The sequence below is a fragment of the Elephas maximus genome, chromosome 8, assembly GCF_024166365.1.
Source record: "Elephas maximus indicus isolate mEleMax1 chromosome 8, mEleMax1 primary haplotype, whole genome shotgun sequence".
In the NCBI taxonomy this organism is placed as follows: domain Eukaryota; kingdom Metazoa; phylum Chordata; class Mammalia; order Proboscidea; family Elephantidae; genus Elephas; species Elephas maximus.
In genome coordinates this window covers 84,228,063-84,255,315 of record NC_064826.1, presented here as the reverse complement: position 1 = coordinate 84,255,315, position 27,253 = coordinate 84,228,063, and the positions used below count along the sequence as shown (strand labels likewise).

General features: G+C 38.2%; 1 protein-coding gene across 2 annotated transcripts; it reads right to left on the bottom strand.

Moving 5' to 3' along the window:
* Positions 1-26,544, bottom strand: NUP42 (nucleoporin 42). Of its 2 annotated transcripts, XM_049894158.1 has the most exons (7): positions 26,347-26,544; positions 21,727-21,955; positions 20,345-20,439; positions 8,615-8,691; positions 7,783-7,869; positions 3,902-3,986; positions 1-3,260 (listed from the first exon to the last, which is right to left on the bottom strand). In XM_049894158.1, exons 1-7 carry the CDS (start codon positions 26,465-26,467, stop codon positions 2,692-2,694), a joined length of 1,263 nt encoding a protein of 420 aa, XP_049750115.1. In that variant the 5' UTR covers positions 26,468-26,544; the 3' UTR covers positions 1-2,691. The 2 variants fall into 2 exon arrangements, with proteins under 2 accessions (XP_049750115.1, XP_049750113.1); XM_049894156.1 differs by lacking the exons at positions 1-3,260; positions 3,902-3,986; positions 7,783-7,869; positions 8,615-8,691 and adding an exon at positions 12,882-14,319.
* Between the last annotated feature and the right edge of the window lie 709 nt (positions 26,545-27,253).

Below are 27,253 nucleotides of genomic sequence, written 5' to 3'. Positions count from 1 at the left end.
TGTTTACTGTTGAAAATACTGGTAAGCAAAAAGAAAAAAAATTATCCATAATCTGACTATATAGCATATGCGGGGTGTAAAGCGTGGTTCGAAGTCCTGTGTTGGAATTCCAGTTCAACCATTTGCTAGTTAAATGATCTTGTGCAAGTCACTTAACACTTCCAAATCTTGGCTTTCTCATTTGGAAAATGAGGATGATGATAGCACTTATAGGGTTGTAAGGATTAAGTCAGCTAAAAGACAAAGTTCTTAGAATGTTGTCTGGCACATAGCAAAAGTTCATTAAAACTTGGGCTATTATTTTTTTTTTTAGACTTCTTCCCCTATGAAAATACACTTTCTCCTAAACTGAACATCATACGTGCTATTTTATGACAGGCTTTTGCCCACTGACTACAGAATGAAAACTTTTCCAAATTATTGTGTATTCTTCCAGGTCATTTAGAAAGGTGGCTTGGCACTCCAATATATTAACTTACCACAATTAACCAATTTCCTGTTGTTGGGCATTTTATACAGAATTATTTCACTCTTATGAACACTGCGTAGCTAAATCATTCTGTGCCTTTTTTAATAGTTCTCTCCTTAGTATCAGCTCTTAGCTGTTGCAATCTGTTATGGGATTATCAGTCACCTCATTTGCAGTTCTGTCTCTGCCCTAGACCCCAGGTAAAAGGGTCAGCTATTGCAATAGCTGCAGAGGAGGCAGTTTTACGTACTGGTGGGTTGCCTTTCAGTTAGGCCCGCTCTCCTAGAACTGGTTCTTGTCTCACAGGACAAACCCAGATGGTGGCTTCTTTGACACTGGCACATGCTCTTGCTGTGCTTTTTCCCCTTGCACTCCCATCAAGCCTGCCTTTATGCCTCATCACCTCACCACCTGAAGCCTCGCTGCCCCTTGGCCTAGGTCTAGGAGTTCCTGGCCTTCCCGGACTGCTGATGCCTGCATTCATACTGCTGGCTTTTTTGTGGGCTTCTCTGCCTGGAAACCCTGGTGGCGTAGTGGTTAAGAACTACGGCTGCTAACCAAAAGGTCGGCAGTTGGAGTCCACCAGGTGCTCCTTGGAAACCCTGTGGAGGCAGTTCTACTCCATCCTATAGGGTCACTGTGAGTCGGTAATCGACTTGACGGCAGTTTGTTTTTTGGTTTTTGGTCCTCTGCTTCAGTTTCTCCCACTTTCAAGTAACCCGTAGCTGTTCTGGCACTCTTTGACAACTTTGGATCCCATTAAACTCACATTTGTGTGTGGGTGTGAGCACAGAAAGCACACTTCAACAATTAAAAAACAAAAAACCCTGTATTATTGAGTAGCCTAAATGCAGCTAGATAGGCTCTGGTTTCCCAAACTTGCCTTAAGGATCTCATGGAACACTTTTTAAAAATTGTATTCTCTGGTCAAGCCCAAAGGAAAGGCCTGGCAATGTAAATACATTATTTAGCAAGCACTGAAGTGATTCTTATCATCAGGCAAATTTGGAAACACTGGGCCTTTAACCACCATCCTCTGTGGACCCTGGGAAGTTCTGATGGGATCCAAGTAAGCTGGTAAGCCTGTAACCAACCTCTAGGTAGTGTAGGGTTCATTCCCTGGAGGTAGGGAATTTCTAGGCTTTACCTCTAAGTTGGAACAAACATTTGAAAGTCCTTAGAGCTTGCGGCCAAAGCAGAAACTTATAGTTTACTTACTATCTCTACATCAAAGATGGTTTCGAACTTACACCCTATAGGTGTCTATTCCGTCCCAAATGCTGGGGTTTCAGAACTATGAAATGGAACCATTCAGTTCTTCAAACAGCATAACGGAGATTCTAGATCCTGAGGAGTGAATCCTTTGCATATATGCTAAAATCATTCAGAGCATTTATCTTTTATGAGGTAAGGTTTTATTTTCACTTTAAAAAAATCAGCTCTATTTCAGAGCTGTATTAGGTTACTGCTCTGGCAGTGCTATGTAATTTTTGAGGCCTGAAAAAGTGGCACAGAACTCATATATCGGCCTCTACTCACAACAGGTCTCTGATTTCACAGATCATCAATGCAGAGGATATGTGAGCTTACTACCTTGATATCCAAACATGCTCTAGAAACAGGAGCTTCAGTACATACACTATTTATTCACATGAGATCACAACTTTTATACCTCTTTCAATTTAGCCACTTGATGGGATAATGTGAGAAATAGTTATATAAAAATTAGGCCAAGATAACAAAAGCTTTGTCATCCTTTAGAGTCGTCTTTAACACGAAGGAAAGTAATGCTATTTATGTTTATTCTTGAAGTAGCCTAAATATTTGAGTTTTTCCCCCCTTAACAGTTCCAGAAACTATCTCTCCTAACCCCCCTGCAAAAAAAGGAAAAAAAAAAATTAAAGGCAAAACTTTAGGATAAGACAGTAAAGTTGTGTGGAATGAGAAAAGTGCTTTATTCAGTGCACACTGAGTTTCTTTCAGTTCCATTCATAACTACGGTAAGACAATTCCCTTGCTTGCTGACTACGTGCTGTTTTACTAAGTTTGAATTAAGCAAAACATTCAATTTTAAAACCTCTAAAATAACTATTGAAAGCTTATATGCCTTATGAATGTGTATGTGTGCGTGTGTATACACGAATACATATCTACTCTTTTATATGAACCACTCAAAACATAATTTTAAAAGCAGTCCTTTCCTGTATTTAAATACTGCCCTTCTAAATATTTAGAAGCTCCACTGGTGGTGGCTTTAATGGAATTTTTCCCAGAGTAAATTTCCTGGACTGAAATTGTTCCAGTTCTTCCACTGTTAGTTGATCCTTGGGTGTGAATAACACATTATCTGTGGTGATGCAGCCATTTGAGACTGGGAGAGATGTGGCTGTGCTGTTATTCCCAAAGACATTATGCGATGGCTTGGAAAATGCAGTGTTAGAATGTGAGCCTGGACCACCAAAGCCAGCCACAAAACTGCCACTTCCGAAGCCCGGAGCTCCTACAGGGCCTGCTGCCAAGGAAGCTGGAAATGCTGAAAATCCGGGTGGTCCAAAACCAGAAGCTGTGGGACTTTTAAATGAAAATGAAGCAGCAGATGTGATTTTAGGCTTCCCAAACCCAAAAGGTGAAGCAGAAGTAGTGGCAGCAGAACTGGCAGAGGGTGTAGCTCCGAATGCTGGAGGACTCCCAAACACGGACTGGTTTTCAGAAGGGGCCGTGACAAATCCAGAGCTTGGCTTAAAACTAAAATTCCGAGCAGTATCGCTGCTGCTGTTGTTCAATGGAAAACCTTCAAAGCAAGAAAAAGAAAAAAACAATCTGTGACAGCAAGAAAATGTAGCAATATTACTCCTTTTTTTTTTTTTCTCTTATTTCTGCAATGTTTGGATACTGACAAGTTTACTGGAAGGAAGAGAAGTGAAAATGACAAGCTAGAAAAACCCACTTAAGCCCTGTTGTCCTGTTTTTTCTGCTACCAATTTCATTCTCACTGTGATTCACCATCAGCCAGGGAGAATGGGGGAAGCTCTGGAAAACTCCATGGACTAGGGAGTGGGCTTTCACTTTAGGCTTGCCACCCCATCTCCCCAAGGCTGTGGCTTGAGGACAACACCATGCTGCTATACACAGTGACAAGAAGGTTCTCAAAGTTGCTGCTGCAACCATAGCTATCTATTCCCATGAAGCTCTTGAAAAATAATTCCTAAAATGTATTTCTAAAGCCTGAGCCGTAGGGTCTTCCAAAAAAAATGTCCACTCTGGTCCCATTTTCAAAGATCCTTGATGAGCCAAGTCTTTTCAGGCTCCATAATGGAAGGTGGTAGTATCTGTAAAGGTGATTTTAAACGGCATTAAACACATCTTCAGGCTTTATGATACTAAGCCTAAAAATGCTAAATCAATGAAGCCCTGCATTACTTTATCACTAACCTGCCGACCCAAATGTTGGGCCTTGCCCGCTGCCAAATCCAAACACACGTGCAGCTTGACTGACTCCAGCTTTTACATCCGGAAGCTTTAAAAGCAACATGCAAATAATAAAGTGCTTGATGAATAATTCTCAACTACCTTTTCTATATACTTCATAGTCAAGTCCAATTTTTAAAATGTGCGTTTAAAAATGTGAAGTTAAGTCTTAAAAAAAAAAAAAAGTCCCTAATATGATGTTGAAAGAATAGGTCATAATACTGAGTAAATGGTACAATCTCAAGTAATAATATGAATCTGTACAGACAAAAACGTATCAACACCAATAAGTTAAGAGTGATTATCTCTGGGTGACAGAATTATGGGTGATCTTAATTTTGTTTATGCTCTTTTATATCTTCTAAATTTCTATGGTGAGCATATATTAAAATCACAAAAAAAAATTTCTAATAGTACAGTTCAGTGTCTGTATTACACATTTGGATTTGCTTTTATCAAGAAACCTAGATGTTAGGTAAAAGGAACCTTTAGAGGATACCCATTCTATTCATTCTAATGCTTCAATTGAAGTAGATTCACAAATACGTTACAAAATGCTTACCATTAAAATCATTAAGTTATTTCCTAGTCCGTGAAAATACTCTTGCTATTCCCTGCTGTAGAAATGTCCTTTACCTCTGCATGCTGAATTCTTCACCCCCCTTTTAAGGAACGTTTCACTTAGTGCACCTTCCATCCAAGAAGTCTTCCCTAATCAACCCAACTGAACATGACTTCTCATTTGGAGGCCCCAGTAACATTTTTTAAAAAGTCAACTTTATTGAGGTATAACTTACATACAATAAAATGCACTCACTTTTTGTATATATTTCAGTGAATTCTGAAAAATTTATAACCACTGCCAAGATTTAGAACATTTCCATCATCCCTAATACTTCCCATCTGCCTCTTCCCAGGCAACCCCCTCTCGACCCCTGGCCTAAGGCAATCAACCATTCATTTGCTTTCTATCACTACAGTTGAGGTTTGTCCTTTCTAGAGCTTCATATAAACACAATCATATAATATGTGCTCTTTTTGGGGGGTCTAGATTTTTTCCCTTAGTGTAACGTTCATCAACAGGTAAATAGATAAACAAATTATACTGTATGTATATAATAGATTACTACTCAGTAAAGAAGAAATGAACTACTGATACATGCTAAGCCAGCTGAGGGTGGGCTGTCCCAGACCCTCACCTCTGGAGGGGCTCCTGGAAAACCAGGGAAGAGCAGGAAACTCCCAGCCCTAAGGGAGGTTCTGCAGTTCTTTGCATTTAGTTATCCCTTCTATTTCAGCTACCATCAGTGGTGATGGTGCGCTACCTCTCACTAAGGGACAGAACGCTTCCAAGACGTTCTACTAAATTCAAATGGCACCACAACAATCCAAAGATGGAAGAAAAGAGCTTGCACAAGAGTCTATTTAGGAAGCACATATTTAAGAAAGGGGCAGGGTGCTGTGACTGTCAATCATTCACTAAGCTTAGGCAGATACTAGAAATAGACAAAGTAAAGTATTATAATGAAATGTGAAAAAAAACCCTGGAGTTAGAAAACCAAAAGGTAAGAACATACTTGGCATTTCCCATGCTGACAAGAACTGAAAAAAAATTCAAGCCTCGAGCTGCAATACTGAAAGATGCTATGGAGAAAATACTGAATGGTGCAGGAAGCAACAAAGCAGATGGAAGGAATACACAGTCACTGCACCAAAAAGAACTGGCCGATGTTCAGACATTTCAGGCGGTAGCATATGTTCAAGAACTGATGGTACCGAACGAAGCAGTCCAAGCTGCACTGAAGGCATTTGCAAAAAAGAAGGCTCCAGGAATCGACAGAATACCAACTGAGATGTTTCAACAAACACATGCAATGCTGGAAGCGCTCACTTGTCTATGCCAAGAAATTTATAAGACAGCTACCTGGCCAACCAACTGGAAGAGATCTGTACTATTGGCCATTTGAAAAAAAAGGTGATCCAAAAGAATCTAGAAATTATAGAGCAATATCATTAATACCACATGCAAGTAAAATTTGCTGAAAATAATTCAAAAATGGTTGCAGCAGTATACTGACAGGGAACTATATTCAAGCTGTACTCAGAAGAGGTCGTGGAATAAGGGCTATCATAGCTGATGTTAGGTGGATCCCGGCTGAAAGCAGAGAATATCAGAAAGATGTTTATCTGTGCTTTACTGACTATGCAAAGGCATTCAACTGTGGGGATCATAACAAATTATGGATAGCATTCGGAAGAATGGGAATTCCAGAACACTTAATTGTGCTCATGAGGAACCTGTACATAGGCCAAGAGGCAGTCATTCAAATAGAAAAAGGGGATACTGTGTGGTTTAAAGTCAGGAAAGGTGTATGTCAGGGTTGTATCCTTTCACCATACTTATTCAATTTGTATGCTAAGCAAATAATTCAAGAAACTGGGCTATATGAAGAATGTGGCATCAGGATTGAAGGAAGACTCATTAACAACCTGTGTTACACAGATGACACACAATGCATTATGCAGATGGAAAACCCTTGCTTGTTGAAAGTGAAGAGGACTTGGGGCATTTACTGAAGAAGACCGAAGACAACAGGCTTTAGTATGGATTACACCTTAACTTAAAGAAAACAAAAATCCTGTACCAATAAGCAACATCATGATAAATGGAGAAAATATTAAAGTTGTCAAGGATTTAATTTTACTTGGATCCACAATCAACACCCAAGGAAGCAGCAACGAGGAAATCAAATGACCTATTGCATTGCGCTAATCTATAGCAAAAGATTAAAGTGTTAAAAAAGCAACGATGTCACTTTAAGGACTAAGGTGTCCCTGACCCAAGCCACGGTATTTTCAATTGTCTGATATGCATACAAAAGCTGGATGATGAATACGGAAGACCGAAGAATTGATACATTTGAATTATAGTGCTATCAAAGAACATCGACTATACCACGGGCTACCAAGAATGAACAAATCTGTCTTGGAAGAAGTACAGCCAGAATGCTCCTTAGAAGGGAGGATGGCGAGACTTCATCTCAAGCACTTTGGTCATGTTATCAGGAGGGACCAGTCCCTGGAGAAGGACATCATGCTTGGCAAAGTAGAGGGTAAGCGAAAAAGAGAAATACCCTCAACAAGATAGACTGACATGGTATAACAACTGTGAGGATGGCGCAGGACCGAGCAGTGTTTTGTCCTGTTGCACAGAGTCGCTATGAGCTGGAACTGACTCAATGGCACCTAATAACATCCTTTCTGAGAGGCTGGAAGCAGAAGGTAGCTGGGAAATTAGAAATATTAAAGTCTAAATGTAAAAATAATGTTTTAAAATAAGGTTCTTAAGAACTTTTTATGGGGATAAAAAAATTATAACTTTACTGCCAGAGGTAATAGACATGCTATAGTCAGGACCATATACTTTGGAGACAAGTGGGTATGTATCTCCTAAAGGCATTTCTGTACATGAGAAGGAATACATAGTAAGCGTTCTTCAGGCATGACAAAAGTACACAGCACTGTAAGTGTGCATTTCTACCATTTTTTCAATTTCTTTTTAAACACTGACAGTTTGAAGTTACTTGAATTTATGTAATGTTTTCCAATTTTCAAAAATCCTTACCAAAGTTAAAAAGTTTACCCTAAAAATGTTTTTAGAAAGCATAATTATCTGTACTTTTCTGACTGAGGATCAGAGAGAATTCCAGGATCTTGAGTCTAAATGGTGATTCAGTTCTTGAAAATGTGTATATCACAATTCTTGTTTTGCTTTCCATATCTAAAGTGAAATATCCTCTGCAAAAAAGATACGCCAGCCCCGAAGAAAGCTCTTCAGTACTCACCAAGGTTACTTTAGTTGCTGTATTTAGAGTTTTCAATTCATTTACCCTTTTCCTCCATTGATTTATTAACTGTTGAATGGAATTTAGCTGAAGAGAGAAAACAGAAAGATACTTAGTCAGAAATGGGCGTTTATCTGTCCAGTAACTTCATGTGTTTATTCTCCAAAATCGCAGTTTATGAAACGTACTTATGACCCATAACTTGTAAAATTTGCATTGACCTGCCCCTATTTGCCCCAAATATTCCAGCAGCTGCAGTTCCCTCTCCCTGCTTTCCAATTGTTCGTATCATCTGGTTAAAATCACTAGTACATGGCAGCACAGAGTTGCCCACATTTGGAGGGGAGTTGAACGTATGGACTAGCTGAAATGCATGACCATGACTGTAGAAACAGAAAAATACAGCTTATATAGTTTCCTTGAGGCACCCAACTTATACAAACCCAGCTTTTTTATTTTTTGATATTTGATATGTGAAAATGTTCATCTGTATAAAAGACTACACGTTATTTAACTTTTTTAGCAGCACTCATCAAGGTGTCTGTACCTAAGAGATACTCAATAAATGTTTACAGACTGACAAAAGGGTTTGAATTCTGGAACTGACTCCCAAGTAACTTCTAATTAAAATGACATTGCTAATCACTATACTCAAAACATACTATCATCATTCAGATAACCAATCAATATCAAATAATTTAGAAAATAGCCTTTTCTTGAAAAAAGCGATAGATCTCATCAACTTTACCAACACACAAGCAACTAGAAACAGAAAAAACAGTAATTAACAGCTAATCTGTTATGGAGGTAGATGAACAGGAAACAAACTTACATAACTCTGTAAGTTATTGCTGGTTAAGAAGTTATGGTATTGAAGCCTCAACTCTTCTGGTGAAATGTCTGTAAAACCTAAGTGAGGAATCAATTGGAATCTTTAAAATAAATGCCAATAACTTTGATAGTAAAGCTAGAGATATTAGACAAGAAAATATGCTATGTTGATTATTTAAAAATTTTCCTAACTATAAATGCAAAGCCTACACTATACTTAATGTTTAGTAAAGTATAAGAATATAGTTGAATGTTTACTTAGTAAGAATGGGGAAGAATTATCTAAAATAAGTGCAGTGAAAAGATTAACAAAGATTTGACTACATATACATTTAAACTTGTTTTTTCAAAATAAACTTCTGTACATTAGAATCTACAGTAAGCAAAATTAAAAGGCAAATTGTAAACTGGGAAAACTGGAATTACAACATATATGACAGGAGAAAAACTAGTATCTTTAATTTATGACTAGCTCTTAGAAATCAATGAAGTTCCTACAGGCAAAGATTACGAACAGACAATTCACAAAAAAACACCCCAACAACAAAAGAAACCCAAATAAAAAACTCACCCAGTAAATAAGTGAAATAAAAAGTTCAATTTAAAAATACAAGTTAAAATAGAGGTAAAATGCTTTTCTTCTTAGACTGGCAAAAAAAAAAAGTCTTTATTAAGGATGTGGTGAAACAAACTCTCCTAAGTGCTGTTAAGGTAACTAAAAGGTACAAATTTTTGGGGGGAAAAACTGCCAGTAAGCATCAGATGTCTTAAAAATGTTCATGCCCTACCTGTAATACAACTTCTAGGATATAACCTCAGAAAACATAAACAAAGGATGTTATATGTAAGGATGCTCCTTCCAGTAGTTTTTGCAAGAGACAAACTGAAAACAAAAAAGGATACAAACTAGATTTTTATACAAAGAAATGTGCACCTTTTGAAGTACACTAAAATGTTAGTTATCTGTGGACACCAGGTATTTTTATTTACGTATTTCTGTATTCTCCAAGTTTTCTACAGCCACAGCTATAACCTTTATAATTATGAAAATGCTTTTATTAAGAAAAAAATGTTCAGCATATATTCAGGATGTCTTAGAGAATTCCTTGTAACCCAGATATTAACTCCAAGCCCAGAAGAGACTATACTTTCAAATCAGAACCTTGGATTCCTTTTGCTTGTTTTCCCCATCTTTATTAACTGCTCAGGTCAAAAACCTAGGACCACCTTAGATGTCTTTTTCCAACATTCAATTAATCAGCATCCTGCCAGTTATAGCTCCAAAACAGAACCCAAATTTGACACTTCAGTCTCCACTGCTCTAATACAGTCATTACTTGCAACTGTCCCCTAACTCATTGCCTTGCTTCTACTGTTCCCCCACCAACAATTTTTCACACAGCAGCCGAGTGAACTTTTTCTAATGAGATCATATCCCTCACCTGCTTAAAGCTCTTGATGGCTGCCAAATGCAATTAGGTCCAACATGATCTGGCCCCAGACTGCCTCTCTGGCCCATCATATTACTGTTTATTCCCCAGTGATTCAGGCCTCACTAGTCCTCAAACATGACAGCCTTGTTCCCATTTCAGGGCCTTTGCACTAGCTATTCCTTTTGCCAGGAACGTTTTCTCCAGATATTCCCGTAAGTGATATACTTAACTCATTTCCCTTCAAATCTCAGCTTCAATATCGCCTAAGAAAGGCTAACCACCATCTCTGCTACTGTTTCTTCCAGTCATGCTCAACTGAGGTTCCTCTTATGAAGCACAGAACACAGAAAACGATTTGACTATTCAATTCTCCCAAGGGTGGTACAAAAGTATTATTCTTGTGACATACCCATGCTGTTAAGTTGATTACAACTCATAGCAACTCTGTAAAATAAAAAACAAACCCAAAACCAAACCCATCGCCATCAAGTTGATTTCCAACTCAAAGCTACCCTACAGGACGGAGCAGAACTGCCCCATAGTTTCCAAGCAGCACCTGGTGGGTTCAAACTGCCAACCTTTGGGTTGGTAGCTTTAGCACTTAAGTGCTACGCACCAGGGTTTCCTTCAGGACAAAGTATAACTGCCCACAGAGTTTCCAAGGCTGTAATTCTTTACGGAAGCAGATCGTCAGGTCTTTTCCCTGCGGAGTGGCTGGTGAGTTTGAATTGCTGATCTTCTGGCATAGAAGTTAATTCGTTATATATACGGATGGCCAATGGTAGAGATTCTCAAATAAAGACAAGTGAAATAAGTGTCATTGTTTTATATTTGTCAATCTCTTTAATGACTGGTTTTAAAGAATACTGCTGGCATCTCATGGTTGCTTTTGCATTCAATGTGTTGCAGTATTTTGTTCTGGCTGAGGTATATAAAGAAAACTTGTCCTCACACAGACATGTAGTTGGAAGAGGAAAATTGCTCCATTTTTAAAAATAATTTTATTGTTGAGAATATACACAGTAAAATATATACTCAATTCAACAATTTCTACATGTACAATTCAGTGATACTGATTACATTCTTTGAATTCTGCAACCATTCTCACCCTGTTTTTCTGAGTTGTTCTTCCCCCATTACAACGCCCCCTAAGTTTCCTATCTAATTTTTCGAGGTACTATTGTCAATTTGGTCCCATATAGTTCTTTAAAAAGCACAATGCTCAAGGCAGACATTCTTTACTAGCTAAGTTAAACTTGTTTGGTTTTATGAAGACTTCAGGGGATATTCTTTAAGGGGAAAAGAAGGCTTTACTATTACTCCAGATAGTTGTGAATTTACTTCTTTGATATCACACCAAAACTTGACAAATGCTAGTTTCTTAAACGTTAGTTACAATGAGGCCTCAAGCCACATTAATAAACTTTTGGGCTATTACATTAAAACCCACTGGGTCCCTTAGAATGGATTTTTAGTCACACATAATTTTGTAACATCATGAATTAGTTTTTTGGAAAATAATTGGTTCACCAAATTATGCAGAACTTCTAAATGCATATGGTATTTTACAATATCAAAAAATTCAATTTTTCAATGTTAGCACGATCACATCAGAAGAGAAGCTGTCAAGTTCATGGTGGCAGAAGAGTTCTCCATAAGCCTAACTTTTGCCTGAAAGCTTGAATTTTGTCATTGGCAATAAATACTGCCAGTTGTTTTTTTGAAGTAACAGACACATTTTCTTCTTTTGAGAAAATGTTTGCTGAATGCTTAAGTCTGAATAGCCAGTCTTTCTGTCAGTCATTCTTTCAAACAAAAATTAAGTGGACAGGTCAGCTCACAACTCAATCACACACGTGCTTTTCTGCAATTAAACTATCATACCTGGGTATTCAGCAAAGCACATTGTGTACCTCCCATTTTGTCACAAGGGATACTAAAAAGGTGTGAACTCCAGGGTCAAGATTTAATAAAAATAATAATTTTTACCTGTTCATCAACTACATTAAGTGGAACTGGCATTTAAAATTTTTTAATTGTGACTACTACAGTAGTATGGTTTGGTGCCTCTGCCTTGATTTGGGCTGCAGTTTTATTCATCAATACTTTTGCACCATCAGTGCAATTGTCAACACAGTAAAAACAGCAACTAATGTTTTAGTATTATAAAAGTATCTTTGAATTTCACTCTGGGCACTGCTTTCACTGTATCCCAAAGGTTTTGGTATGTTTTCATTTTTGTTTAATTCTACGTATTTTTTAAATTTCACATGATTTCTTCTATGATCCATTTGGTCTTTTAGCAGTGTTAGTTTCCATAAATTCATTTGTTTTTCTTTACTCCTCTTGTTATTAATTTCCAGCTTCATTCCACTATGGTCAGAGAAGATGCTTTGTATGATTTCAATCTTTTTAAATTTATTGAAATTTGCTTTGTGTCCTAAAATATGGTCTATTCTGGAGAATGATCCATGTGCACTGTGCTACTGCTGGTTGGTTGTGTTCTATATATGTCTGTTAGGTCCAAGTGGCTAATGATGTTATTCAGGTCTTCTGTTTCTTTATTCATTTTCTTTCTAGTTGTTCCATCATGAAAAGTGGTGTATTATAGTCTCCTACCATTACTGCAGATGTATTTCTCCCTTTAATTCTGCTAGAATTTGCTTTATAAATTTTGGGGCTCTGACATTAGGTACATAGATATTTATAATTGTGTCTTGCTGAACTGGTCCTTTTCTCATTATACAATGCCCTTGTCTCCTATAATGAATTTTGATTTAAAATTTATTTTGTCAGATATTAATATTGCCATTCTTGCCCTCTTATGAGTACTGCTTGCTTGGTATGCTTTTTTTCCCCTATCCTTTAAGTCTTTGTGTCTAAGGTCTGTCTCTTGTAGACAGCATACAGATGGGTCATTTTTATCCATTCTGCCACTCTGTCTCTTGATTGCAGCATTTAATCCATTTGCATCCACTGTAATTATTGATAAAGAAGGATTTACTTCAGCCATGTTGTTATACTTTTTCTTTTGTGCAGTTGATGGTTTCTTTGTTCCTCTTTACCTTCAGTGCTATCTTTAAAAATAGATTTTTATCCCTTTTATTTTTTATTATTTTTGTGATCACTGAGTCTTATTATTTCCCTTCTTTATTTTGTTGAGATTTATTTATTTTGTGGTTACCATTCTACATTTAAAGCAACTTGTTATATCTTGAAACTGCCTTAACTTCCCCAACATGTGAAAATTCTGTATATATACCAATCATTCGCTCTTTTATTTTGATTTTGTCATCAATTATGACTTTGAGATTCCGTATAATCTCATTTTAAATTTATTGTGTTGTTATATGCATTCAGGTAGCTGTACTTTGGGTTGTTGGCTGGCATCATTGGTTTTCTTTCTGGAGGACTCCCTTTAATATTTCTTGTAGGGCTGGTCTGTTGGTTACAAATTCCCTTAATTTCTGTTTATCTGGGAATATCTTAATTTCACCCTCGGTTTTGAACGACAATTTTGCTGGGTATACTATTCTTGGTTGACAGTTCTTTTCTTTCAAGATTTTGTATATGTCATCCCATTGCCTTCTTGCCTGCATAGTTTCTGATGAGAAATCAGCAGTTAATCTTATTGAGGCCCCTTTGTAGGTAATATTTTGCCTTTCTCGGGCCGCTCTCAAAATTCTTTCTTTATCTTTGGTTCTGGAAAGTTTGATTATGATATGCCTTGGTGTATTTCTCTTAGGGTTTAACCTATATGGAGTTCGTTGAGCTTCTTCAATGAAAATCTTCTTGTCTTCCATGATATTTGGGAAGTTTTCTGCCAATATTTCTTCAAAAATTTTTTCTGAACTTTTCACCCTCTCTTCTTCTTCTGGAATTCCCATTATGCGTATATTGTTTTTCTTGATGGTGTCCCACATAGCCCTTATGTTCTGTTCAAGTTTCTTCATTCTTGTTTCCATTTGTTCCTCAAACTGAGTCATCTCAGACTTTTTGTTTTCTATTTTGCTGACTCCTCCTTCCAATGTTTCAATTCTACTTCTGTGTCCTTCCAATGAATTGTTTAGTTCTGTTATTTTATTATCAAGCTCTGGAATTTCTAGTTGTTTTTCATTTAAAGCTTCTATCTCTTTATTGAGTTTCTCATTTTGTTCTTGCATTGTTTCCCTGATTTCTTCTAGAACTTTTCCTGTGTTTTCTTTTATCTCCTTGAGAAAACTTAATACTAGGTTTCTGAAGTCTTTGTCGGGAATTTCATAGCAATAACTGCCTACGTTAAAAAAAAAAAAAGAAAAAGATCTTAAATCAATAGTTTAACCTGACAACTTAGAGAAATACAAGAGTAAAAGCCCAAAGATACTACAAGAAAGGAAATAGTAAAGATCAGAACAGAAATAAACAAGAATTAAAAAACAATGGACAGAAGTCGGTTCTTTGAAAGAAATCAACAAAACAGACAAACCACTGGCTAGACTGACAAAGGAAAAAATGAGAAAATGCAAATAACCAAAATAAGAAATGAAATTAGAAACATTACAACAGATCCAACTGAGATAAAGAGGATCATACAGAATACTATGAAAAATTATACTCCAATAAACTTGAAAACTTAGATTAAATAAACAAATTCCTAGAAACACACAACCTACCTAAACTTAAACAAATAGAGGTAGAAAATGTAAAGAGACCCATAACGAGGACTGAATCTATCATCAAACTGCCCCCCAAAAGAACCCTGGACCAGAAGGGTTCACAGGGGAATTTCACAAAATTTTCAGAGAAGAATTGACACTAATCCAACTCAAACTCCTCCAAAACACAGAAGGAAGGAACCTCTCTAAGACATTCTATGAAACCAGCATCACCCTGATACCTAAGCCAGAAAAAGACATCACAAAAATAGAAAATTACAGGCCAATAATCTCTCATGAATATCCCAGACCCAGTGCCGTTGATTCTGACTCATAGCGACCCTATAGGACAGAGTAGAACTGCCCCAAAGAGTTTCCAAGGAGCACCTGGAGGATTCGAATGGCTGACCCTTTGGTTAGCAGCCGTAGCACTTAACCACTACGCCACCGGCGCTTCCCTCATGAATATAGATGTAAAAAACAAAATTCTAGAACAGAACTCAACAACATATTAAGAAAATTATACACCATGACCAAGCAGGATTGATTTATCCCAGCAATGCAGGGGTGGTTCAACATTAGAAAAGCAATCAATGTAATATCATTAAATAAAACAAAGGAAAGAACCACATGATCATCTCAATAAATGCAGAAAAAGCACTTGATAAAATCCAACACCTTTTCCTGATAAAACTCTCAGCAAAATAGGAACAGAAAAGAAATTCCTCAACATGATTAAGGGCGTATACAAAAAACCAACAGTCAACATTATATTCAATGGAGGGAGACTTAAAGCCTTCCCTTTGATAATGGGAATGGAACAAGGATGCCCAAGATCACCACTCCTATTCAATATTGTACTGAAGTCCTAGCCAGAGCAAAAGGACAAGAAAAAGAAATAAAGGGTGTTACAGATTGAGTTGTGTCTCCGCAAAATGTGTATCAACATGTGTGGGCCATGATTCCCAGTACTGTGTGATTGTCTACCATTTTGTCATCTGATGAGATCTTCCTATGTGTTGTAAACCCTACCTCTATGATGTTAATGAGGCAGGATTGGAGGTAGTTATGTTAATGAGGCAGGACTTAATCTACAAGATTAGGTTGTATCCTGAGTCAGTCTCTTGAAATACAAGACAAGTGAGCAGAGAGAGAGGGGGACCTCAAACCACCAGGAAAGCAGAGCCAGGAGGAGTGCATGTCCTTTGGACCTGGGGTTCCTGCGCTGAGAAGCTCTTAGAACAGGAAAAGATCGATGAAGAAAGACTGTCCCTTAGAACCAACAGAGAGAAAAAGTCTTCCCCTAGAGCTGGCACCCTCAATTTGGACTTCTAGACTCTACGATTAGGGATTGACTTGATGGTAACAAACCTTAAACCGTGAAAGAATAAATTTCTCTTTGTTAAAGCCATCTGCTTGCGGTATTTCTGTGACAGCAGCACTAGATAACTAAGACAAAGGGTATCCAAATTAGAAAAGAAGTATAACTGTCTCTTTGAGCAGGTGACATGATTGTACACATAGAAAATCCCAAAGATTCCACAAGAAAGCTGTTGCAACCAATTTAAGAATTCAGTAATGCTGCAGGGTATAAGATCAATACGCAAAAATCAGTTTGGTTACTTTATACCGACAAGGAAAATTCTGAAAAGGAAATCAAGAAAACAATACTATTTACAACCTTAAAAAAATCAAAAGCTTTTGTTCTTCAAAAAAGACTTTACCAGAAAAGGGAAAAAAGGCAAGCTACTGACTTGAAGAATATCTTTGGAAACCATATATCTGATAAGACTCTAATAACCAAAATACATAGAAAACTTCGACAACAAAAAGACAAACAACCCAATCGTAAGATGGGCAAAGGACTTCAATGGATATTTCACCAAGAGGACATTCCAATGGCCACGAAACACATGAAAAGATGCTCAAAGTAATTAGCCATCCAAGAGATGCGAATTGAAAGCACAATGAGATTTCATTTCACTCACACTAGGATGGCTAAGATTAAAAAAAAAATAATAATAATAACAAATTTTAACCAGGATGTGGGGAAACCCGAACCCTTGTCCATTCCAAGGAGTGCAAAATGGTACAGCCACTGCGAAAAAGTGTGTTGGTTCATCAAAAAAAAAAAAAAAAAAAAAATACAATTACTATAACCCACTGCCTTCAAGTCAATTCTGACTCATAGCGACCCTATAGGACAGAGTAGAACTGCCCCGTAGAGTTTCCAAGGAGCGCCTGGCAGATTCAAACTGCCGACCCCTCGGTTAACAGCTGTAGCACTTACCCACTACACCACCAGGGTTTCCAGAATTACTGTATGACCCAGCAATTCCACTTCTAGGTATACACCCGAAAAGACTTGAAAGCAGAGACTCAAAAAGAGATTTGTACACCAGTGTTCACTGCAACATTATTCACAATAGCCAAAAGGTGGAAACAACCTAAATGCCCATCAGTGGATGAAGACATAAAATGTGGTACACTCATACATACAATGGAATACTACTCAGTCAGCAAAAGAAATCTTTATACATGCTACAATATGGATTGAGCCAGAATACAGCATGCTGGGTGAAATAACTCAATCACAAAAGGATACATTTGTATGACCTACTTATATAAAAAGACAAGAAAAGGCAAATGTATATATAACAAAGTTGATTAGTGGTTACCAGGTGCAGGATGGAGGGGGGAAGGAGGGTTATTGTTTACAGAGTACTGAGTTTCTGTATATTTGATGGAAAAACTGCATTAAGGGTAGGGGTGCACAGCCGATTATTGTAATCATTGCCAATAAGTTATATACCTATAAAAAGCTGAACTGGCAAAAGTTCTGTGATACAGTTACAATGACAAAAAAAAAAAAAAGTAGTTGCTGAGGCTGCTTATGTATAATCGAACACCTCATGGGATCTGGTTCCTTGGTTTGGAGGTTCAGGATCATGGTTTCAGGGGACACCCCAGTTAATTGGCCTAATAATGTGTTTAGTGCTTCTGTTCTACCTTCTAGTTCACTGCAAGTGGCCATCCAAGGCACAATAATTGGTCTCTATTCACCTGGAGCAACAAAGGAAGAAGGTGAGTCAGGAATAGGAGAAAATGGAATGTGTGGTCAATTAGCTCCATGAACAACTTCCTCTGCTGTGAGACTGGAAGAACTAGATGGTGCCTGGCTACCATTACTGAACATTTTGATCAAAGATCCTATAGAAGAATCCTGATCAAAAAGGGGAACATGCAGAACAGAATTTCAAACTCTCATGGACTCCAGACGGGACTATCTTGTGTTTCTGGGTCTCCCAAGTTTTCTGCCTTAAACAGGGTGCAGCCACCACTTTTCTATCACTCTCTATTCAGTGGTAAATATTTGAGTGTTTCTTCTGACAGGTTTCCACCTTACAAAGGTTCTGACTTCGAAGGTTTTACTGTACAATGTACTACTGATTAAAATTCTAACAGCATTCTTTGCTGAAATGGAAAAACTAACCAACTTTTATCTTGAAGATTGAAGTAGGAGACCTAATACTTCCTGATTTTGAAACATACTATACATCTACAGTAATCAGAACAGCCTGGTACTGGTTCAAAGACAGACACACAGAACAATGGAACAGAATGGAGAGCCCAGAAATAAATCCATCCTTTTATGGACAACTGATTTGCCAAGGGGTCAAAGTTCATTCAATGGGAGAAGAAAGAGGGAAGAAGGAGTCAGTCTGTTCAACAAATGGTGTTGGCAAAACTGGATATCCAAATGTAGAAAAATGAAACAGGACCCATACCTCACACCACACGCACAAACTAACTCAAGATGGATCAAAGACCTAAATGTCAAAGCTAAAAATATAAAGTTCTTAGAAGAAAACATAGGGGTAAAACTATGGGACTTAACTTTTAAAATGGTGTATTATCAAACACAATTACAAATGCCATGAAGAGCAAAAGACTAAAGCACAGATGTTAAGTTTGGAGGGCTGGAGGGGGCGATGAGACTAAAACAGAGCAGAACAACTCAAACAGAAATAATGAGAATGTTGATACAAACTGAAGAATGTAACCAATGTCACAGAACATTACTGTAAAAATTGTTGAATGGCAACCTGCTTTGCTGTAGATACTTTAACCAAAAATGCTATACATATATATATGCGCACACACACACAGAGAAAATCATATATGAACTCTGAACTTGTGTACTCCCTAAAAGGGCCTCAGGGATAGGATTGAAAGATATAGCAAATAAAAGGACAGGCTATCCGGTTAAATTTGAATTCCATAATTTGTTAATACAAACGTTGTTCTATGCCACTGAGTTGATCAGACTCATAGCGACCCTATAAGACAAAGAAAAACTGTCCCATAGGGTTTCCTAGGCTGAAATCTTTAAGGGAGCAGATCACCAGGTCTTTTCGCCTGTGGAGCTACTGGTGGGTTTGAACCACAGACCTTTCAGTTAGCAGCTAAGCACTTAACTACTGCTCCTTGTTAACGTAAATACATCCCAGATACTGCATGGGACATATTTATATTAAAAATATTATTCTTTATTTTAAATTCAAATGTAACTAGGTACCCTGTATTTTATCTGGCAATCCTACTCAGAGACTCACAAAGATACACGTTTCACATTTTCAGAACTACTGCCTTATGGTGTGAGGGTTCATTCTGAGCCAATTAAAATTAGGAAAGGCTTAATACTGTATTATTTTTTTCAAAGAAAATATCACTATCTGAAATTATTTGCTTTACTTATTGTCTCCATCTCCCTCCCTCAAAAAGATATGCTTCATAAGGGATGGATTTTGTCTGTCTTACTCATCCCTATTATCCCTAGCCCTTAGAACACGGCCTGGCACAAAAGAAATTCAATAAATATTTCCTCAATGAATGAGTGAATAAATAAGGAGTGCTGTGACACAACACAGAGAATGAAGAGGCAGAAGTGAGACAAAGGGAAGATTCCAGAGTTCTAATGTAACATACTGTAGGGGCTCCCAGACACAGGTACCTACTGTTTCCTCAATAAGACAGAGGTCCAGGGCCACTCAGAATGAGCATGGAAAAGGTTGTTGGTCTAAGTTCCAGCCCAGGAAGGGCTTAGGGGCTATGGACAAGAGGAAAAAACAAGAGGAGACTATGGACAAGTGGGAAGGAAAGAGGTAGTCTAAGGAAATGCTATCTCTGCAGCCCAGGTAAGGCTCTCCACCTTCAAACATTATCTTCAGTATAGTTCTCCATATGCCTTATGAAAAATGACTCTTCTTACAAAGAAAGACAGAACAGAACCAGCTGGCCAAGGCCTTAGTGGCAGGCAGAAAGTGACTCTTCTATTCACTGCATGCAGCTAAGAGGTTCTAAAGTTGTATGTACAGGGAACCAAAAAAGCAGAGCCTCTTCCTGGGTTTATAGAATTGCAATTGTAGTGACTCCTGATTTTTATTATTTTCTCATGAAAACTATATGTCTTAAAAATAAATATATGTATCCTCCACCCTCCATCCTCGAATTCTGCTAGAATACTCAAAGATACTTTAAACAATGTCCAAACTCTCCTAATAGTAGCCAAGTTGGTGGTTAATTTTTTTAATTGGCATGGCCTTAGTTTTAGAAAGTAATAGTTTTGGAACATATTTTAAAAACGTGTAATTTCTCAGTTACCTGAAATATTAGGCTCCTTTTTCATTGGTGAATAAACAGAAAACATCCACTGCCCTGATGATTCCCAAACCTCCATATCTTTTACAATTCCTTCCCTGAAAAGAAAAAAAAAAGAGCAAAAGATCTTTTTTACCTGCTTCTTAAAATTTATTGTTTATAATTCTCAATGACTAAAATTTTAAACTAGTAAATACACAATTTTAGATTTTTTCCATTATATTTTCTGAAGAGTGTTCTTTAAAAGAGTAGCATTTAGAATCATGAGCTACATTTCATGGGTATAAATATCACTATGTCTGAGAAATTAAAATCTTGGTTTTTCAATACCTAAGCTATTAACTAATATATTTACAAAGTGAGAACAATCATAGGTATTATACATTTTTTAAAGACCTAAAATATAATAAAATATACAATACCAGCTTTAGAACCATACAACTTTAAAAGTGGGTAAAGACTTTAGAGACCATTTTGTCAAATTTTCTTATTTTGCAATAGGGGAAAACAGACCCACATCCATATAGCTAATCTTCTGGCAAAGCCACGGGAAGATCCACCTCTAAGTTAAGTATTTTTCCCCCTATACAGAATGCTGCAATTAACAGTATGACAGATATTGTAGAGAATACTGTATTATACTTAGAATTGCAGCAAATATACGAAAAAGGGCTTTGTTTGTTCTTTTACTTATTACTATTATTTTTGTCAACTGTATACAATACTTGGCTCAAAATGTTTACCACTGGTTGTAATTTAGTTATGGGAAATAAAAGAATAACTAGCGTATTTAAGTTCTATACTGGTAGACAGAAGCTGAGAGAATAGTTACAGACAGCCAGATATTGCATCTTGGCACCAGTCATATCACCATGAATCTTCTTAAGAAATGTCTTGAATCTATTTGACAGTAGTAAAAGAAACCAAATGAAATGAGTATGAATAGTATAAAAAAAGGGATACCTTTAGTGACCTTGAAGATCACGTGTATATACAGATGAGAGATAAAAGAAATATGAATATTTGGTAGATTATTTAAATCATCTTAATTATTACTCTAAATTAGCTCATACTTTGTAAAGAACTGATAATTTACAACAAACTTAACTAGGACTAACCTTGGAAAGATATTCATCATATAACATTATCAACATAAAAGTGGAAAAAGCATAATTCACCCTAAAAGGCACTCCATTGAAATAGAAAGATAATGTATTTTTAAGTGAAATAAAGTCTAGGATGACACATAGTAATACGGTGTTTATCTCAGAATAACTGGATCATGGTTTTGTTTTTAATAACGCATTACTTCTTTTTTAAAGAAAACATTGTAGGTGCTTTTGAAAAAAAATAAGGAAATAATTTTCCCAAAGGCTTTCACTTACAGGAGTTTCTTTTCTTCTTTCTGTTCATCAGGGCTAAGTAAAGCGAATGGGTTCTGAGACAATCCAAACTCCCTGTCCCTGCCAGCTGAAGTTCCAGGCTCAAAAGACCCTAATGACGACTTCTCTTGATCTTTGCTGCCCCCCCATGGTGTGGATTTGGAGAAACTGGATGGCTGTATCACACCGGAGTATCTCTGGTTAGAGGCATTCCATCCACGTCTGCTACTGCCTAAAATCATCAATAAAATAAAACAATTTTACTGTGAACTCTTTTAAGAGGCATTTTTTAAAAATCTCTAAAAACTATATTACATTTTGTCTTAATGTCTAGAGACTACAAATATTCAACAAGCATACTACTCATTTTAAATGACAATTAAATCTTCATTTCTAATTTACATAGTGAAGTATAATATCAACAAATCACATAATGATATAATTGCATTTTTGTTTAACAAGGCTGAGAGGATGGTAAATTCATAGGTAAATTATTAAATTCAGCTAACATAAACTTAATAATAACTACTTCATATTGAAGTTGATAAAGGGCATATACCCTAAATCATAAGCTCCTTCAGGTTAAAAGCCATGCCTTATTCTTCCCTCCACTACTGGGCCCTGTATAGTAGTAAAAGCTGAAAAAGGATTTCTGAATTCAAGAGCTTATTGAATGTAAAACATTAGATCCTACCCTCTCTTCCTGAATAGATGCTTAAAATCTACTTGACTCCTCTTCTCTGGGACAAACATGTACTCCCCATCTTTCATAGGGAGATTATAGAAGTACTTTACACCTGAATCAAGGGCATTGAGTTCCTCTATTATGAGCAGATATCTGGTAATAAAGTATTATAACCCATTCACGATATTTTATAAGTATCAAAATGAGCCAACAGGACTCTCTCCTCTCCAATTTTTGTATTACGGTAAAGTACGTATCACAAAATATATGCTGTCTCAACCAGTATTAAGCATCCAATTTACTGACACTAATCACTTTTGCCATGCTGTGCAGTCATCACCACTACACATTCTGAAAAAAATGATCACCTCCAACAGAAACTATTCCTGAGGCGGTAACTCCCATTCATTTCCTCCCCCATCCCCTGGTGCTGTTGATGTTAGCTGCCATTGAGTGAGCCCCCAACCTATGGCAACACCATGCACAACCAGATCGGCCATTGTGAGCACCAGGCCTTTCTTCCCAGTCTTAGTCTGGAATCTGGAAGCCCTGCTGAAGCTCAATCGACATCATAGTAACACATAAGCTCCCACTGACAAGTACAGGTGGTGGCTGCACATAAGGTGCATTGGCTGGGAATGGAACCCAGATCTCCCACATGGAGGGTGAGAGTTCTACCAGGGAACCACCACTGCCAACCCCCTGCTAACCACTGATAAAACTTCTGTCTCCAAGCATTTTCTGTTCTAGATATTCCATGTAAATGAAATCACAGTATTTGTGCTTTTGGCCATGACTTACCTCACTCAAAGCATATGATCAAGTGTCATCCACATCACAGCACGTATAGAATTTCTTTATAACTGAGTAATATTCCATTGTATGTATATACCACATTTTTGTTTATCTGCTGACAGACATCTGGGTTGTTTCCACCTTTTGGCTATGATAAATAATGCTGCAATAAACACTGGTGTACGAGTACCTGTTTGTGTCCTTGCTTTCAATTCTTTTGGATATATACAGTGAAACCTGTGAGAGCTGGAACTCAATAGAACAGCCTTGCTTTTCCAGGTCTTGCAAGTTTTGTGCCTTGATAGAGTGCAGTCTCACCACTTTTCTATTGCTATTAGTGGAAAATATTTGAGTTTTCCTTCTCTGACAGGCTTCCACATTACACAGGTTCCAGTTTTTGCAGGTTTTACCGTATCTGGGAGTAAAATTGCTGGGTCATACGATAACTCTACGCTTAATTTTTTGAGGAACTGCCAAACTGTTTTTTTTTTTTACAGCTCCTGTACCATTTTACAACCCTACCAGCAATGGATGAGTGTTCCAATTTCTCTACATCCTTGGCAACACTTATTTTCTTTTTAAGTGTTAATAGGCGTCCTAGTGGGTGTGAAACGGTATCTCATTGTGGTTTTGATTTGAATTTCCCTGACTAATGGGAGTCCCTGGGTGATACAAATGGTTAATGTGCTCCTCTGCTAACCAAAAGGTTGGAGTCTACCCAGAGGTGCCTCAGAAGAAAGACCTGGCAATCTATTTCAGAAAAATCAGCTACTGAAAACCCTATGGAGCACGGTTCTACTCTGACACCAGTGGGGTTGCCGTGAGTCAGAACCGACTCAACAGCAACATTTTTTTTAAATGACTAAACGTATTGTGCATCTTTTCATGTGCTTTTTTGCCACATGTATATTTTCTCCAGAGAAATGTCTATTTAAGTCTTTTGTCCCTTTTTTTCTTGGGAGCTCTCGTTAATGCAATTTCGTGGGTCAGAGCCAACTGCTGCAGATAGCCAATTCCTGAGACAGGGGTGAGGTGAGTATCAAGAGCTTTAATGTGTATTGATACACAGGAGACAGAGGGGAATGATCTCCTCCAAAGCCTGTCTCCCCCAACGGAGGCTGGCTCAAAGATTTCTAGGGCAAAATCACAGGTTTCAGGAACTTGTGGAATGTCATTCTCTCCTGGGGTGGTTCTGGGATCATGGTCCCAAGGTATCATCTCATCTGCCCAGGGGGTGACTGGTCTCCTGGGGTGATTTCGGTGGTCATAAGTCTTTCTTAGATCATATCATTTGTTTTTACAGTCTGAAAAGGACATTAGTCATTAGTAAAAATTCAACAAGGAAAAAGGAACTGAGCAGTCAAGAATAAGTTTAGAAGAAAGAAAAATGGTGTAGGTTCTGTTTATGTCATGGCTGAGCAGCCTGTTCTACCCTGGTGGTACTGTGGTTAACAGCTTAGCTTGGCTGCTAATCAAAAGGTCGGCAATTCAAATCCACCAGCTGCTTCTTGAAAACTCTACGGGGCAGCTCTAGTCTGTCCTACAGGGTTGCTATGAGTTGGAATTAATGCGATGGCAACAGGTTATGGGGTTTGATCCTTTTTTTAAACCTTGTCACTTCAACCACCTGATTTATCATCAGTTACTACTGGGGGCCAAGATTAAAGTAATTCATTTTGTTTCTGACTAAATTAGGAGATATACCATTACGTATATTAAAACTTGGAGTGATGGAAGGTATACTCAGTTATGAAAGTTCATCTCTCAGTTCTAAACCACTTAAAACCAAAGAGAAAAAAGAGAGAAGATGATTACTGGGCCAGATCCCGTGAGGAGGGGTTAATGGTATCTTATTTTTTAAAGTTTCGAATCTTTTTGGAATGACACAACTCAAAAACTTTACTTCTTCCCTTTGTATATTTTTAGCCTTGGTATTTATTAATTCCAAGAAGCATTCATTTATTTCTGGGATACATCGTTAACTTTCCAAGAGTTTTATTTACACTTTTTTCATTCACCAATTTACCCATTCAACATTCACTTTCTAATTATTACATCCAGAGTTGAGTCTCCACAGAACATTCAATATTACATTCTACTGCCCCTGAAAGTACACTCACACTTGCCAAACCCCAAGACCTAATTTTTGGTTTGGGATATTTCATTAGACCAATCATGGATGATGCAAAAGAACTCTCTTCAAGAAGAGGAGGAGTCAGACATAAAATCACAATACAACACAAAGTTTAAGGGTCAGATGAACAGCTCTAAGGGAAGCAAGGGACATAGCACCTGGTGACACCCTTACAGGATAAGCTCCATTCCTAAAAAAAAAAAAAAACCTAAATATTCATGTAACCCTTAAACCTTGTGTTGTACCGTGGTTTCAAATCTGATCCCTCCTCCTCTTGAGGACAGCCCTTTTGTATCATGCACAATTGGTCTAGTGAAATATGACAAACTCTTCCACAGTGACCTAGGCCCAGACAGCAGGTCAAAGGGACCCCACACTCCCTCCTGTCATAGTCCAGCGAGTTCATAATGGTTCATCCCACCCTCCCAATTTTATCCTAAACTTTATGAACATTTTTCCGCGGTATGGTTTCGCAGCTTTTATCTGATTTTCAAAGGAGTTCACGACTTCCCCCAGAGAGCCCTAATTCTGACGTAAGTTGCCCGCCTCTCCCTGGATTTAAGAGTTCAGTAAGAATTATACACAAGAATTCAAGAAAAAATAAAGTACACACAAGGCCATTAAGAAGGCGCCAGGGCCTAGCTACGCGGCTCTCCGAAACACTGCCATTTACAGAAAGTTTTGACGCGTACTTGCGATTTAAAATTACTTTGCTTGGCGTGAACACCCAATGCCACCTTTCTGTTCTCATCCACTCAACAAACACCAACCACATGCCTAACGCACGAGTTAAAAACTGAGTGCCCGGCCCGGGCGGGGCGGGCCGGCGGAGGCTGACGACGCGACCCGACCACGTGCGGTCACCTGACCTGCGCGCCGGGCTGCTACTCGATCCCGGGACTCTAGCTTTAGGCCTCGCGGGCCGCCGGTTCCTCGCCGCCTAGAACGCGCCCCCAACCCACGCTGGTGCTCTCCCCGCTCAGCAAGGGCGGGTTTAGGAGCACGTCACCTGAGGACTGTTGCTGAGGCTGCTGCCGTCCCCCGCTCGCACCCCTGGCGCCGGGATGTTCATTCCAGCACCGGTCTCCAAAGCGGCACCGGCCTTGAAGGAAGAACTGACAAATGGTCATTGAGACGGTTCGCCTGAGGAGCGCCCTTCAGCCAGCACGCCCGACGAGTGCAGCGGCCAGAACAACTGAAGGCGCTCGGCCCCTCCCCTGTGACGTCATTTTCTCGCCGCGGAGAAGGGTCGTTTCTCTCTTGTCCCGCCCCCAGCGCGATGAGAGGCGGCGGTTTTACCCAATGGGATTTAAAGAGAGCGCGACGCGTCGCGTATGGCCTGGGAAGGCGGGACGATTGAAAAGCTGCCCCGAGAAAGGGAGGCGCGTCGGACCCTGGTACAGAGTGTTGAGTTCCAAAATGAAAGGAAAAAGATCAAAGAAAAGCCAGAACTTCTGTGAGATCCTGAGAGGGGGGTTAGCTGTGATTTGAGAGACCGAGTTGTTCTTTTCACTTGTAAGTACTGTTAAAAATAAAACACAGAAATTTGAACATAAGGTTTATTCTGAGCAGTTATTCTACATACATATTAAAAAAAAAAAAAAGAAGGAAGGAAAAAGAAGAACCTTAGTAGATTCCGACTCATAGCTACCCTATAGGTCACAGTAGAATTGCCCCATAGGGTTTCCAAGGAGCAGCTGGCCGACCTTTTGGTTAGCAGCCTAAGGCCTAACCACGCCCATGTGTTTATAAGCAGTATCTTTTGCATGTAGGGAGATCGTTTTGATTCCAGAAAAAGCAAATTGCTGGAAAGTAGGTACAATGGAGCTTATAAAGAGAAGAAGAGGGAGGAATATTGACGATCAAACATTAGCTAGCCTTAACATGATTGATTGGACCCTACCTTAGCCTACTTT